Source organism: Mastomys coucha, unplaced genomic scaffold (genome assembly GCF_008632895.1).
Source record: "Mastomys coucha isolate ucsf_1 unplaced genomic scaffold, UCSF_Mcou_1 pScaffold8, whole genome shotgun sequence".
Taxonomy (NCBI): Eukaryota; Metazoa; Chordata; class Mammalia; order Rodentia; family Muridae; genus Mastomys; species Mastomys coucha.
The window spans coordinates 8,890,470-8,907,119 of record NW_022196914.1 but is presented as its reverse complement, the minus strand read 5'-3'; the positions used below and the strand labels follow the sequence as shown (position 1 = coordinate 8,907,119).

At 44.7% G+C, this 16,650-nt stretch overlaps 1 protein-coding gene across 2 annotated transcripts in view; it reads left to right on the top strand.

Annotated features, from left to right (window-relative positions):
* The window catches only part of Pdzd2 (PDZ domain containing 2), a 386,879-nt gene that overhangs the window by 146,306 nt on the left and 223,923 nt on the right, over positions 1–16,650 (top strand). For both annotated transcript variants that reach the window (XM_031360288.1, XM_031360287.1), the window contains exon 2: positions 3,408–4,241. In XM_031360288.1, the coding sequence (XP_031216148.1) occupies positions 3,766–4,241 (476 nt within the window). In that variant the 5' untranslated portion in view covers positions 3,408–3,765. The remainder of the gene's footprint in view (positions 1–3,407; positions 4,242–16,650) is intronic.

The window sequence follows — 16,650 nt, the reverse complement described above, 5'->3', positions numbered from 1 at the left end:
CTGATTAGTTTAGAACTCTCTGTGGTTTGTATTCCAGGCAGTCCTTCTGCCCCTCACTCCCACTTAGTCCTGGAACTAAAGGCTTGCATTACCAAGCCCAACTAAATTCCTTTTAATGTAACTAGGGGCCTTCAAGGTGGATGCAAAGATAAAAACCCTTGCTGCCTGGGCCTGATGCCCTGAGTTCAATCCCCAAAACCCACACTAGGAGAGAACTGACTCCCTAAAGTTGTCCCTGGCTTTCACACATGCATGTATGTATGTGTGCAGAGAGACATACAGGCACACATGCTGTGTGTGCACAGATGCACCAAAACTAATAAACAAACAAAATACATTGTAAAGTTTAGCTACTTAGGCCGAGTAGAGTGGTCCCCATCTGATGTCCTAGCACTTGGGAGGCAGGATCAGGAAGCTCAGCACTTTGAGACCAGCCTGAGCCGCCTTGTCTTCATTCCCCCAAACAACAACAACAACAGTATCAAAACAAGCAAAAAAGGAAGCAAGAGCTGGAAATGCAGCTCGCTGACATAGGTTTGCAAAACCTACCCTTGGCCCGACCCAGTTCCCAGTAGCAAAACAAAACTACTTCAACAGTGTATGTGAGGGGCTCAGTAAAGAAACTACTAGCATAACTGCTCTATTACCAGGGAGAATGTTTTTATTGTGAATAAGAGAGGAAGGGGATAACTGAAGACATCTGGAAGAGTCTGGAGCAAAGGAAAAGAGAGGCATACTGTACATGGCCAAGGCTAGGGAAGGGCACAGTGGGAGAGTAGTGGTGATAGGGAGACAGCAAGAGTTACAGAATAAGGCATAAGAAGAGACAGACAGATGGATGAACAGACAGACAGATGGACAGAGATACAGACAGACAGAGATACAAACAGACAGAGATACAGATGGGTAGATGTAGAGAGACAGACAGATGGATGGACAGAGAGATGGATGAACAGATGGACAGGGAAACAGGCAGAAGGGAGGGAGGAAGAGGGAGGGAAAGAGAGAGAAAGAAAGAGAGGGAGAGAGATAGACAGACAGAGGGAGGGAGGGAGACAGACAGAGAAACAGAGGGAGAGAGGGAAGGAAGGAATGAGGGAGGAAGGAAAAGTAGGAAAGAGACAGAAGGAAAGAGGAAGAAAGAGGGGAAAGAGATAGAAAAAGAGAGAGAGAAAATAGAAAAGATAGAAAATGTGGAGTGGACAGTCATGTGGATTATAAGGATCAATAACTGGGGGAGGGAAGAGCCAGCACAATAGTGTGGACTTTGAAATGTATAACAGGTACTTGGGATACTGAGGGAGCCTTCGAGCCAGCATGAGCATTGACATTCTAATAGCCACACAGGTGTGTGTCAATGGATAACCAAGGGAAATGACTCCTTTAGGAGATGAAAATCCAGTTCCTTACAAGTTCCTGAGGAACACTGGCTTTCATCTGGCTTCTATAGTCCAGCTTGAGCTCATTTCTGGATATGTGGACATCCTGAGACCTAGCAGAAGGCACAGAGGAGATAAAGCAAAACTATCAACAAGAACAGACAATGAGTCTAATTGTTTTCTTCTTTTCTACAACTCAAGAATTGTTAATATTTGGAGATGACCAAAAATGATTGCTCATCTTGGGTCATTTGTCCATCTGTATCCACTTGATTCTGGCCATGGGGTTGGGGTCGAAGACTAAATGACTCCTACAGCCTACCCTACCCTCTCACCTGACTTTGGGGCTGGGGTTGGGGGAGTAGCAGCAATTGTCAGAAGAGGAAAAGTGGAACACATTCAGAGACACTTCCTGCCTGCCTCCTTCCTTCCTTCCTTCCTTCCTTCCCTCCCTCCCTTATTCCTCTTCCTCTTCTTCCTCCTCTTCCTCCTCTTCTCTCTCTCCCTCTCTCTCTGCCTCTCCCCCTCTCTCTTTCTCTTCTTTCCTTTCTTTTTTGTAGACAGGGTCTCACATTATGCTTGGATGGCCTGGAACTCACTATTCATATCAGGTGTGGCCTCAAACTCACAGAAAACTGCTTGCTTCTGTCTCTCAAGGGCTGGGATTAAAGGTGTTCTCCCACTAAAGACACTTTATCTTACTATACAATCTTCTCATTTCATTCCTATCATTGAGAATTCTTCAGCCATCCCTTCCGCCATAGCTTTTCTATGAACACTCATTTTCTGTGATTTTTCTCTAACAAGCAAGTCAAAGGTGTTCTCAGCCACTTGGCAACTATTTGAGATGACTCAGAACAGAGGTTGGACAGTTTTGCAATACAAGTTAAGAATCCTGAAATCTGAATTTTGAGTTAGTCCAGAATCTGAAGTATTTTGAACACCGGGTGGATCCATGGGTGGAAAACTTCATGCTATGAATCTTGATTTCATGTCAAAATTCTTTGAAGTATTATATGAAGATACTATCATACTATCACATGTAGAAGACCTAAGGGAACCTTAAGTCAGTTGCATGGTGAGATGCAGATCCCATCCTCAGATATTATGGATATGCAAATATTTTAAAATCTAAACTCATCTCAAATCAGAGATACCTTGATCTCAAGCATCTCTTCTGGGGCTATTCAGCCTGAACTATGTGGCTGCATTAAGTATAGTTCTCCCTCCGCATCCAGTGAAACACTACAGTGTACAAAATGTTGATCCTGAAGAGACAGACCAGGAATCATCAGTTATAAGCTTGAGTACTCTCACCCCTCAGGGGCAATCTTTCCAAGCTTCAAAACCTTACTTTTCTAAAAACAGTTGAACCATCAGAGTTTGTGGACACAGAGTTCTATCACAATAGCCCGATCCATTTTTGTCTGTTATATATAGGTCTCCAATTAGATTCCCATCTCAAGCAAATAGCCATGATAATTTAAATTAATTTTGAGTAGCTTGAAGCTGACAGCCCTAGCATTAAAATAAATTCTTTCGTTACAGAGGTAATTTATTTACATGGTGCTGGGAGCTGTCACCTCTCTTGGATCCCCTTTAATCCAAACCATGAAGTCTCAAAAGAGGTGACAGAATTAGAAATGGATGAGAAGTGGTCCAGAATGTTGCTTATCCTTCCATGGAGCCTTTCCATGCAGCCTCCTGGTTGGGTATGAGTTTGATGCTATATTGATGGGAGAAGTGGAATTTTACTTCCCTGTTGATCAAGGAAATTTCCTGGAGAAGGACAGTGTTTCAGAGGCTTCTGGTGTGTGTGTGTGTGTGTGTGTGTGTGTGTGTGTGTGTGTGTGTGTGTGCATGTGGTTGTTGTTGTTGTTGTTCAATCTGTATGTTCAGCATGAAAGGAACTATACTGGAGACTGGCAGTTTTGTCTCCTAAAATGTGCCTGTATTTGACAAGTATACATGGTCCTTTCTTACCAGGCTGGGTATTGTAACTCCATGTCTTTGTTTTTCCTCTTCCAGGTGTGAATGAGCCCAGGAAAGATGCTGCCACTGCAGAAGAAACAGCTGATTTCCATGTCATTTCCATGAACCCTGCTGTAAAAGGAACCAAGCAAAGACTTGTTAGATACTTGCTCCATTCCCTTGCTGAGCACTCCTGAGCCATTGTCCCAGTGTTGTTTAATTGTGTCCTGTCCTTCTCTTGCCAAGGCAAACATCCCAGTCTCACAGGAAACATCCCTAAAGCTCATCAGCTAGCCTGAACATGAACATGGGCAAAGCTGATGATTGGGAGTGTTCCCAAGGGACCTGGGTCCCCACGGGGTCCAGTCTCCGGAAGCAGGACCTCTCATGATGCTGCTGTCTGGGAGTGAGCACCATGCCCATCACCCAGGACAATGCCTTACTGCATCTGCCCCTCCTGTACGAGTGGCTGCAGAACAGCCTGCGGGAGGGTGGGGACAGTCCCGAGCAGAGGCTCTGCCAGGCAGCCATCCAGAAGCTACAGGAGTACATCCAACTGAACTTGGCTGTGGATGAGAGTACGGTCCCACCTGATCACAGTCCCCCAGAGATGGAGATCTGTACAGTGTACCTCACCAAGCAGCTGGGGGACACGGAAACTGTGGGGCTCAGTTTTGGCAACATCCCTGTTTTTGGGGACTACGGTGAAAAGCGTCGAGGGGGTAAGAAGAGGAAAACCCACCCGGGGCCAGTGCTGGATGTGGGCTGCATCTGGGTGACGGAGCTGAGGAAGAACAGCCCAGCGGGGAAGAGTGGAAAAGTTCGGCTCCGGGATGAGATCCTTTCCCTGAATGGACAGCTGATGGTCGGAGTTGATGTCAGTGGGGCCAGGTAAGCAAGGGGATTAGCGCCCAGCCTGTGATCTGCCTATATCTTATTTGGTGCTATCCATCTAGAATTCTGATTGCCCTGGCAAGAAGCTGGTGACTTTTGTGCCCTACAGGAAAACACACTGAGTCCTAGGCTCCCGTTGTCTCTTAAGATCCCAGAAGTAAAAGGAGATGGGAAGACTTGATTTTTCAAAGCTCACTTCCTAGAAATAACCATGAGCAGCATCTACTGAAGTGGATATTTGTCAGCCAGTAGCTCACCTGGTTAGTTTGTTCTATTATTTTTTGGTTTTGGTTCCATTTGTTAAGAACACCTATACTCAAAGCATTGCCCTTTCCCTAAAACTTGGGGTAAAAAGAAAACAAACACACTATGTGAAACTATAAGAAATGTCCCATTGAATTAGGCTATATCATTCAGCTCAGCAAGTCATTGGCAATCAGAAGCCCAGGGCTGTGGTCCTGGGTGTCTTGCTCATCACTTCACTTATAACAGACACAGGACTCCCAGAGACTCAAAGTGCAGACACCCACCCTGACATACTTATATTTTCTAACCACCACCCCAACTCCATCCCACCCCACCTCTAACACTGTAGGAAGTTAGGACAGGACAGTTGGATTGTTTCCCTGGTGGATCCAGCTTCCCAGAAGCACTGTCAGTTCAGAGATGGGCCAGGTGGGCTCATAGAGCTTGGAAAAGCTCTCACGGTTATAGTTTATCTTGAAAAGATGAAGACTGAAACCAGCCATGGTGAAAGACACTGAGTGAAGTCTAAGAGTAAACCCCGCACCAGTTTTCAGTTGCCACCTAGTATCAGCAGTGTACATGGTACTCAGAGGCTCCTACATGAGGATTGCCAGCAGGAAAGCTCATACAAGGCATGGTGTCCAGGTTTTTTATAGGGTTGGTCGTGTGGGCCTGACCTTAGTCACCCTAGTCTCTACTCCCTCTAGTAGTAAATTAATACCATGAGGCCAAAAGTTCCCACGTAAGCCATATGGTTAGTATAAGCTATGTAGCATAGCTAAGCATCCCTAGATACACAGAGGTCCTATCCTTGCACAAGATATTCCAAGGGCTTACCTGTTGCCTCCCAGGGCTGGTCAGAAGCCCGTCTTTCCTTTGGAATGTGTGTGGGTTGAACGCCTCACACCTTCTGAGTTCACACTCTCCTATACACCTGGAGTCCTAGGCACCCATTGCCTCACAACAACCCAGAAGTTAGCAGGAGAAGATAAGGAGACTAGCTTGATTTTTTTTTTTCAAGGCTCACTTCCTGGTCCTTTTTGAATAATTAAAAGACACACCACTTACTAAGCAGCATCTACCAGAGTGGACATCTGCCCCCCACCCCCACCCCCATCCCCAGTACTTTACCAAGTTCCTAATCACTTGTCTATATGAGAAACTTAAATGGGAGAGCTCTACCACATTTACCTTGCACAAGATTATCCAAGTAATAGAAGACAGAACTGGGATTTGAACCCAGGTACATCTAGCTTCGCAATTTTTCCTCCTTACCCCTGTATTACCCCTGGAGTTTTGTAGTTTAGTGCATAATTTTATGAATGGTTTATGGCTGCACAAAACATCTCTTTAGTATAACCACAAACATCAGGGGAAATGTAGAACAAACGAACAAGGCTTCTTTCTACATAAACCAACAAGGAACTAGACCTTTTGCCTCGTCTTGTAAAAGGAATGACATAGATTAGACTGTTTTGCATTATTATAATAAAATACCTGAGGGGGCTACTTATGAGTTAAAGAGTATACTTAGCTCATAGTCCTGGAAGTTTAAGATCAGGAAGCCCCTGTAGGTTTAGACTCCTGTGAAGGCCTAATGGTAACTCAAACTCATTGAGTAAATGTGGCCCTGACATACTCAAGGTGACTGGCCAAATGACAGAGGGGTATGCCATGCAGTAAGGACTACCTGAGTATCAGTCCTAGCCAGCAGCAGCCTTCAGTTCCCTCTGCCTTGAAATCATGTGTAAAAATCAATTTAAAGTTGGTACGATCTTAGACAAACAGGAACATGTTTGTCAATATAAAAGAAGCTAGAGAGACAGAGGTACCATCTTCCCTTTACATATCAGACTCCGAACTGACCTAAGAACTTCCCACTTGGCTCCATCCTTTGGTCCATAGCACCTGCCAATATTGCCACACCGAAGACCAAGCTTTTAACATACAAGCCCTTGGGAGACAGACCACACCCAAGCCATAGCACAATTCCTTTGGGCAACTTAGGTGCTCCTGCAGCTCGGAGAATAGACTGGGGATCTTGGTACAGGTGTGTCTCAGAATCTAAGAAGGATTGTTTCCAGCATCCCTAGTGAATACTAAAATCTAAGAGTGCTCAAGTCCTTTATACAAATGATGTAACATTTGCCTCTATAAGATTCTGTGTACTATTTATTATCTCTAGACTATTTACAATACCTAATACCATGTAAATAGCTGTTATCTGTGTTGTTATCTGTATTATTATGTGTTGCTTAAAAAATAGTAATAAGAAAAGTACTCAGCACAAATGCAAAGTGTTTTTTTCTGTTAGTACCTCAGCCCACAGTTCTTTGGTCTACAGATGCAGAGCCTGAGTATGTGGAAGGCTATTACTGGCATTTTAAAGAGCTTCTGAGTGTTTTCAAGATTTTTTTCCCATTCACTATAACTGACAATTTCTACTTTGAAATATGAAGATTTGTCCTAAGAAGTATTAAGTAGAAACTAGTGTTCTACCAAGACACACACATACCTCTGAATCACATCTAATATAAGAAACTCTTCGGGGCATCTGGTCTACCTTCTTGCTTCTAAATTCAAAATTGTTTTATGTGATATTATAGATTGAGTTGTATCCCCTTCCCTAAGGTCAAATGTTGAAATCCTAACTTCCAGTGCCTCAGAATGCAAACTTGTTCAGAAGTAAGACCATTGCATATGTAGTTAAAATGAGGTCATACTGGAGTCCAGGTGGATAATGCAATGTGATTGTTGTCCTTATCAAAAGCTAATTTGGACACAGACACACAGAGAAAAATGACATGTCAAAACAAGTTATGCTGTCACATGCCAACTAATTGCCAAGAGAGAGGACTGAAGCAGGTTTGTTCACAGTACCAGGGGAACATGGCTCTGCTAACCTCTTGATCTTATACTCCTAGTCTCTGGAGCTGTGAGATTATAAGTTTCTGTTTCTTAAGCCAGTCAGTCTATGGTAGTTTGTTACAACACCCTTGGAGAGTTAACACAGGCAGTATGTTGACCTTCACCATCTTCTGTAAAGCCCTCTGATAACTTTAAAGAACTGTGTGGGCTTAGGAGGAAGGTGCTTCAGTGGTTGCCTGTGTTGAGTGTGGGAGGAACAGGTGCAAAATGTAGATGATGAGGTCATGGTTGCTTATCTCAAAATTATGAGCACAGACGTGAGTAGGTTTGACAGCCCTTTTGTAAGAACCACACATCCATGGAACCTAGGCCTATAGGAGCCTCCTCCACAGCTAGTCCTCTAATGGTCCACAGTTTGCTTGAGGTGCCCCAAGACGTTTTTGAGAGATGACAGCTTCTTCCTTCAGTGAACTTCAGAGAACATTCTGGAAGAGTAAAGAATATCAGTCACATGTGATGTCACATCCCCCACCCTTTAAAGACAAAGCTGGTAATTACATGGCAGAAGCCTCTGTTTATAAAATCCTTGGCCTCCATTCTGGAAAAGATGGGATTTTCTGAACTGTTCTGTTTACTTCTGTTTGGTGCAGGAATAAATGGGGAAGGTTTTTAGATTAGTTCCTACAAGGAATATTTTGTAACCCTAGTCACCCCCTCCACTAGCTCTCTATAAGTAAACCAGATCTGCTCCCTGGAGATAGATTATTCCAAATTGGTAACAAAATGTGGAATTAATTAAGATGGATACCACATACCCAAACAAAAACAAATGGACTTTTCTGAAAAGTAAAGGGCCCACATCTCATTTCCAAAATGTTTTTGTTTTCAGAATGTGGACTTTGGAGATTTTTATAGGTTAATAAACGTGAACATAGCACAGTACAGAGGACACAGGCCTTCTAGGGAGTCGCTATAGCTTCCAGAAGCCTTGTGACTGTGGGCGAGTTCCCTTGGCACGGGAGGCTGGCTCTGTTTTCCTAATAAGAGCTGCGTGGTAGGTGAGAGAAGATGATTTATCTACACAGTGACTATGTAGCTGGCACAAAGAAGATACTCAGTCCAGAGGACCTTTTAGCACCTCACACATCCAGCCTCGGGCAACCTGAACCCACAGCACAAGTCACAACAGAGAACAGGCCTTTGACTTGGAAAGAAAGAACCTCAAACTCTGCCAGCTTCCCAGTCACAAAAGAGATGACAGTGACAGCACTGTGGTCCACTGTACCCACAGACAGTCCCTAAGCCTGTACTGACGGCCGATTCCCTATACATACATATTTATGACAAAGTTTAGTATGTATTAAGTATAGCAGAAGGCTAGCCACCATAAGTAATATTTAAATAGGACAATCGTAACAAACTACTATAAGTTATGTGGACGTACTTTCTCTTTCAAAATATCTCGCTGTCCTGTAGGTTTTTGAGCTTTTTGACCCCAAGTAATTGAAACCGTGGATAAGTGGTAAGTCATTGTACTATGTAGCTTCAATGGTCTGAGTGCTGGCCACTAAAGTCAAAGAGACACTAACATGCGCAGGGACGGGGTCTTAAGTGCCCCAGCTAGATAGTGCCTATGTGTTCCTAGAGTATGAGGAATCTGTAAGATCCCAGAAGAAAATCTCATTGGGCAAGTATGGCCCTGACATCCTCGGGGTGACTGGTCAAATGACACAGGGGAATGCCATGTAGTAAGGACTAGCTGAGTATCAGCCCTAGCCAGCAGCAGCTTTCAGTCCCCTCTGCCTCAAAATCATGTGTAAAAATAAATTTAGGGTTGGTACAATCTTAGACTCTCGTTACCCATGGCAACCTTGAGTTCTGTCTGGATTAAAGCAGATTTAGGCAGAGTGTCAAGAGGGTATGAGAAGGTGTTACTTGGAGAAATGACTGCAGGTGGTGATGTAGTAGGAGACAGAAAGAAAGGAAGATTCTCCAATTATAGCTTTATAATACGGTCCCTGGGGCCGCTTAGCACAGGGTCTTGTCTCCCTGCATGTGTGCCCAGAGGCACCTAGTGCTCCATGCAAGACTATATATATAGTAAGAGGTGGTCATCTTCATGACCTAGAGATATTAAGGAAAGGTTAAATTATACTCAGCATGCTCTTTAAGAAGCCAGAGAAGCATGTAACACACTTTAGAAAGATTTCCATTGCAGAAAGTTAAAAAGAAAACAAATTTCGGCATTTAAAATTCAATTATCTGGAAAATTGGCCATGTGGCACAGCCCATCCCCCTAAGGATGTAGGCTGTAAGGATGTAGGCTGAAAGAAGCAGCCCATGACCCACACCGGTGCCCAGCCCCATTCTTTTCAGCCTGCTGCCTCCTCATGCAAGTTCGTTTCATGGCTTGGTTTCTGGAATCTCTTCAACTCATCCAAGTCCTACTTTCTTGTATCACGGAAGAAACTGAGACTCGGAGGAGTTCTTTCCTAAGGTCATCTATCCTCCCCCAGATCAAGTTTGTGCCCTTTGACTCAGACTCAATAACTTTTTTTTAATCCCATAAATAATAACAAATGGCATTGGATAGTTTTCTTTAGTCTCTAGTTTGCGATCAAAACAAATAGAAAGTTAAGTTTTTCTAGGTTTCATAAACCAGTGGTGGTTACGTTAAGAATCTTCCATCTCCTAGGGTGTAGCTTGTAGCAACTTCATGACAAGAATCATTACTACTGTTGGAAAGAAGCACGGAGCTTGCTTTCCCTTGGTTCCTATGTGCCACTGGGCCAAGACAGAGGAGAATCTGAGAGCCGTTGTCTGCCACCTTGTGGTTGAAATCAAGCACTGTGAGAGAAGGTGCTGGGAGTGGTCTGTCCCCTGAGCTGGGTGTGCTTCACAGCTACATTATTCAGGCTATTCAGGTGATGGCCTCTGCTATCTGCTCTCTGCTGAGTCACCCCTCCTGAACCATTCAGAGTCACCAGAATGTGAACAGGACACTCTTTGCCCAACTTTCATTCCTGGCCCCCAGGTTCCCATAGAAGAGGAGGCAGTGAGTTGCATGACCTACCCTGCTGGGCTCTTCAAGGTGAATAAAAAGGGGTTTCCCAGAGTCTTTAACTCCAGCTTCTAGTTTCTCTGTGTGGCCTTGGCTGTCCTGAAACTCATTCTGTAGACCAGGCTAGCCTCAAACTCAGCCCATCTCTGCTCCTGAGTGCTGGGACTAATGGTGTGCACCATTACTACTTAGACTAGAAATTTCTTTTAAGGTAAATCAGGTAACCAAGTCTCTAGCACTATACTGACTAATAGAGTGAGTTCTTAGAAAAAGTTGGCAGTATCTGTTACACCCTCATCAACAGGCATTTATTGAGTGACATTTCAGGATCCACTTTTTTTGTTTTGTGAGATAGACCCATGCTGACCACAAACTCACTATGTAGCAGAGGCTACCCTCTAACTTCAGATACTTTTGCTTCCACCTCCTGAGTGCTGGCGTACAGGCATGTACTGCCAATCCTGCTTTATGTGGTGCTGGGGACTGAACCCAGGGTTTCATGCCTGCTCCATCCCCAGCCCTGGATCCATGTGCTTTTAGGAAGGAAGAGATGACATGAAAAGGTGAGACTTCCTATGATGCAGCGCTCCATCTAGATACCTGTGATACACACTGCTCTACACACATACCCGTAAAGCAGCGCTCCTTCCAGATGCCCATGATGCACTGCTCTACGCAGACAACCGTGATGCAGCCTTCCATCCAGACATCCATGATACAGTGCTCTACGCAGACACCTGTGATGCAGCGCTCCATCCAGATGCCAGTGGCATTCCATCCAGACAGACATCCATGATACAGTGCTCTATCCAGACACCAGTGGTGCCGCGCTTCATGCAGATGTGCTTCCTTTCCTTCCAACCACCTGCTTCCCTGATAACTAACTTGGAACTTGGAACTGAATGCCAATTCCACATACTCCCACCCAGGAAGAGGAAACCCCAACGTCTCACTTCAGATACCCACTTTTAAACTGTTAGAAGTACTTCTAGGAATTGCTGTCATTTAGGAAGCATAAGGAGAGAGGCATCTGGCGTGATTAAAGTGTTACTGTCTGACTTCATACCCTTCCCTCCTGGGCATTTCTGAGCCTTTTGCAAGAGCGCTGACCTCTGCTTCACCTTTCATACTTAGGTATTGAACAGGTTTGAGCATTTATGTTCTCTCATGTTTTGGTACTAAATGTCCCCGAGTGACTTTCAAACTTTTTTCACTAGAGGGTCTTTGAAATCCAAGCTTTGGTACCCAGATTACCTCCTACCCTCTCTTAGAGATCTCTGAAGGGAGGCAAGACGTCAGGAAGCCTGGCTCTCACCGAAATACAAAGCCAAGGCTCCCATCTTCCCCTTTCCCTTTGAGTAGCTCCAAGTATTTTAAGGACCCAGATGTGTTCAATTTAAACTAAAACCAGCCAGGCATGGTCGCACACACCTTATTTGGTAGGCAGAAGTAGGTGGATCTCTGAGTTCAAGGACAGCCTGGTCTACAGAGTGAGTTCCAGGACACCTGGGGAGCCTCAAAAACAATTTGAGGCTGTATCCCAGTGGTAGCTCACTGGCACGCATTACGACCCTGGATCCAAATCCTTACCTCTATAAAAACATAAATAAAATAAACTAAAATGTGCTTTATATAGTTACATAGATTTCTCCATAGGAAGATCACACTTGATCACATTCAAATGTGATCCGCCAAAGATTTTGACTATGTGAGTTTGACTTATGTTACTTAAATATTTAAAAAAAAAAAAAAAGAAAGAAACATGACTACTGGTGACTTTTTGGTGGCCTAATACTGTTGAAAATAGTGGGGAGTTGGGGAATGGGGATGTGGGGTTCTCCAAGACTCAGAGAGATGCCATGATGGTCTACCCTCTATCTCCCCCAAGGGGGACGGTGATCTCTCCTTTACATCATCTCCTGCACTTAAACTTGGTTTTATCCCTTTGAGGAGGTGGAAGGAGACAAAGGAGCCTGAGCTATTTCCACAGGTCAAGTACCCTTTCAGTCCGCCCTTCCTTGGGCTGGGTATGAGGTGAGACAAGTTGAAAGGAATTGGGATTTACTAGGAAAGCCTTGGCTTTGCCATCACAGATCGCATTCAGAAGTGATCTGGTGTGCTCTTCCTGAGCAAGGACAGCTGTGAGGGAGGGAATGGGGAGCAGATATCCTTAAAGACTCAACCCAGATAGAACCAGCCTCTGTCAAACTTCAGGGAGAGTCATGGCAGTCCAGATCCGCATTCCTGCAAAGTCCTGCCTGATGCTTGAAGAATGAGGAGCAGAGATGGGACTGACCCAAGACAGACAAGATACCCTGAGGGAAAAATCCATACACAAACAAGCAAACACTTAAGGTCTTTGACACCCAGGTCCTTGTGACCTCCCTGGAAAGAATTCAGACAAGGCAGGCAGAGGTTAAAGAAGAAGACAGAGCTTACTGGAGGGCAAAGCTCACTCTCAAGGGATAATGCAGCTTTCCTGAGTTACATTCCAAACAGGCTTTATATTATTAATTAACTTATTTGTGTTTGAGAAAGGGTCTGGCTATGCAGCCCCTGCTGGCCTGGAACTCACAATGTTGGCAAGACTAGCCTCAAACTCACAGAGATCCACTTGCTGTTTTCCTCCCAAAATGCTGGGATAGAAAGCTAACACCACCACACCTGGCCTATATTATCATTCTTCTTATTATTATTATTTAATTTTATCACACATACAAGATACTTTAAGCATATTCTTCCCCTCCCCCTGCTCCTCCTAGACTCTCACCAGCAGCTTTTCTGAGGGACTTGGTGCTGCCCAGGTGATCAACAGGCCTGTTCAGATTGTCTCCTGCGGAGGAAACAATAGTATGTCATTGTTCTTTATCAGAAGGCCTCCTGCTTTATGAAAGTTGGGTAAGGCTCAGGACTCCACGAGCCCCAATAGATGGCTATCCATTAATGACCTCCTGGGCATGCAGTTCAGAATGTCCCTCCTCCTTCCGGGACCACAGAGAGGACTCTGCTCCCAATTCGTCTCAAGCCATTCAAGGCCTGCTGTTCCAGTCCTTTACTTCACAAGATGTGGACCCTCAGGGAGGGGTCCAGCCCGATATCTCCAAGACTTCTAGTATCTAACTATCTGTCTAACAGAGAGGTTCACCTGTGCATCAATTAAATAAATATGTAGAGAATGTGTGATTTTTTTTTAAAAAAAAAAGACTGATGTCACCATGTTGCCTTGTCTAGCCCGAAACAACCTACAGACATTAAGCTGAACTCAAACCCACCTGCCTCTGCTTCCAAGTGCTAGGATTAAAGGGCATCACAGTGCCCTGAAAGGATTTATTTTTAATTTGTATTTATGTATCTGTATGTATACATGCCACGTGTGTGCAGGTACCAGAAAGGTCAGTAGAGGGCGTTGTCTATGGAGCTGGAGTTGCAAGTGGTTGTAAGCTGCCTGGCATGGGTCCTTGGCACCAAACTTGGGTTCTCTGGAAGTGGGGCAACTACTCTTAACCACTGAACTATCTCTCAGGGGAGCTTTTATTTATTTATTTATTTTTATTATGATATTTTCTTTATTTACATGTCATATGATTTTTCTTTTCCCAGTTTCCCCTCCCGGGAACAAACAAACAAACAAACAAAAACAAGAACAAGCTCCTGTTGCCTCCCCCCTCCCCATGCCTGCCACCCCACCCTCTCCCACTTATTGGCCCTGGCATTCCCCTGCACTGAGGCACAGAACCTTCACAGGGCCAAGGGCCTCTCCTCCTATTGATGATTGATTTTGCAATCCTCTACTATACACATGCTGCCAAAACAATCAGACCTACCATGTGCAGTCTTTGGTTGGTGGTTGAGTCCCTGGGAGCTCTGAGGGTACTAGTTAGTTCAAATTGTTGTTCGTCCTAGGGGGCTGCAAACCCTTCAGCTCCTTTGGTCCTTTCTCAAACTCCTTCATTGGGGACCCTGTCTCAGTTCAATGGAAGACTGTGAGCCTCTACATCTGTATTAGTCAGGTACTGTCAGTGCATCTCAGGATATAGCTACATCAGGCTGGCTTGTCCTTCCTTCAGTCTCTACTCCATAGTTAGTCTCTGCAACTCCTTCCATGGGTATTTTGTTCCCCCTTTTAAGAAGGAATTAAATGTCCACCTTTTGGTCTTCCTTTTTCTTGAGTTTCTTGTGGTTTGTGGGTTGTTCTTCCTGTGGTTTCTGGGTTAATAACCACTTATCAGAGAGTGCATACCATGTGTGTTCTTTTGTGATTGGGTTACCTCACTCAGGATGATATTCTCCAGATCCATCCATTTCCCTAAGAATTTCATAAATTCATTGTTTTTAATAGCTGAGTAGTACTCCATTGTGTAGATGTACCACAATTTCTGTATTCAGGGGAGCTTTTAATTCTTAAAATTTTTTTCACTAAGAGTCTTGTTTATTTATTTTAGAGTAGCTGTCCTCAACCTGTGGGTCAAAACCCTTGTAGGAGTGACTTATCAGATATTCTGCATGTCAGATATTTATACTACAATTCACAATAGGAAAATAACAGTTATGAAGTAGCAATGAGGTAGTTTTATGGTTGTGGTTCACCACAGCATGAGGAACTGTACTAAATGGTAGCAGCATAGGAAAATTGAGAGCCACTATTTTAGGACAACATATTGGTAAGGTTATTAATTCATTCCTAGGATACCCTGTCCCTCCCCAGATCATGGATTTTTCTTTATTTTAGCAGCAGCATTGAGTCAGGATTGAAAGACTAGAACAATCTATGACTGCACTACCCTGACTCTGCTCAGTTAACCCTTCTCTGCTGGGCTGACCTCTCTTCTTCTGCAGTGTATGTAGTTCCAACTTTCTTTCTCAACACCGTTTGCATCGGAAATACCTTCATGCTCACAGTGAACTATTGAGTTGGGACAGAATGGTGACAAGGGAGAAGTCTCCTAAATCCAAACCCTATGCTCTCATCGCTACAACCAGCCAGAGCCCCACTCTTATGGTTCTTGGACTGTCTTTCCAGGAATTCTTGAAGAGAGCTGGAGAGATGGCTTGGGAGCTAAGAGCTCTGGCTGTTCTTCCAGAAGACCTGGGTTCGATTTCCAGCGCCCACAAGATAGCTCACAGCTGTCTGTAACTCCGGTTCCAGGGGATCTGATGCCCTCTGTTTGGCCTCTAGTAAAGGCACTTTCTTCATACACTGTGTATTTTAACCCTCTCTCCCTAAAAACCTGCCTGAGAGGGACTGGAAAGATGACTCCTGGTTGAGAGCACATGTTGCTCTTCCAGAGGGCCTGTATTCAGTTCCCGGTGCCTGTGTCAGGTGACTCACAACCTGACACTCCCAGCCCTAGGAGATTTCTCACTTTCTTCTGGTCCCTGTGGGTTCCGACACTAACACACACACACACACACACACACACACACACACACACACCACTTTAGAGATTGATTCCAATCAGACCATGACCTTTACCTTCTATTCTTTATTAACTGTGTAATTGCACTGAGGCTTTCTTAGCTCATTTACTTAAGCAGTCGTCAATTGCTAGGTGTTTTTGTTGTTGTTGTTGTTGTTGAATTTTCGATATTTCAGCAAGTCCGCAATCCATCTGTATTCACATGCCGCTTGCTGTGTACATCTGTGTACATCGAATGCGCACATCTGTAACTTGGGAGTCAAGCCTGAGTTTGTGGCTAGATTATATAGCAAGGCTGTGACTCAAAACAATGACAAAAATATGTTAAATTTGTTACTCCTGCTTGCTGAAGGGAGTATGATATGGCTGTCTCCTGAGAGGCTCTTCCAGAGCCTGACAAATACAGAGGCAGATGCTCACAGCCAACCATTGCACTGAGCTTGGGGGTCCCTGATGGAGGAGTTGGAGAAGGGACTGAAGGAGCTGAGGTGGTTTGCAGCCCCATGGAGGGAGCAACAGTGTCAACAGGCCAGATCCCCTGGATCTCCGAGGGACTGACCACCAACCAAAGAATACACATGGAGGGGATCCATGGCGCTGGCCGCATGTGTGGCAGGGGATAGCCTTGTTGGACATCATGGGAGGAGAAGCCCTTGGGCCTGAGGAGGGTGTTCGATGCCCCAGTGTAAAGGAATGCCAGGGCATGAAGACCGGAGTGGGTGGGTAGGGATCACCCTCATAGAGGCAGGGGGAGGGGAAATGGGATAGGGGGTTTCCAAAGGGGAGACCTGGAAAGGGAAAAACATTTGAAATG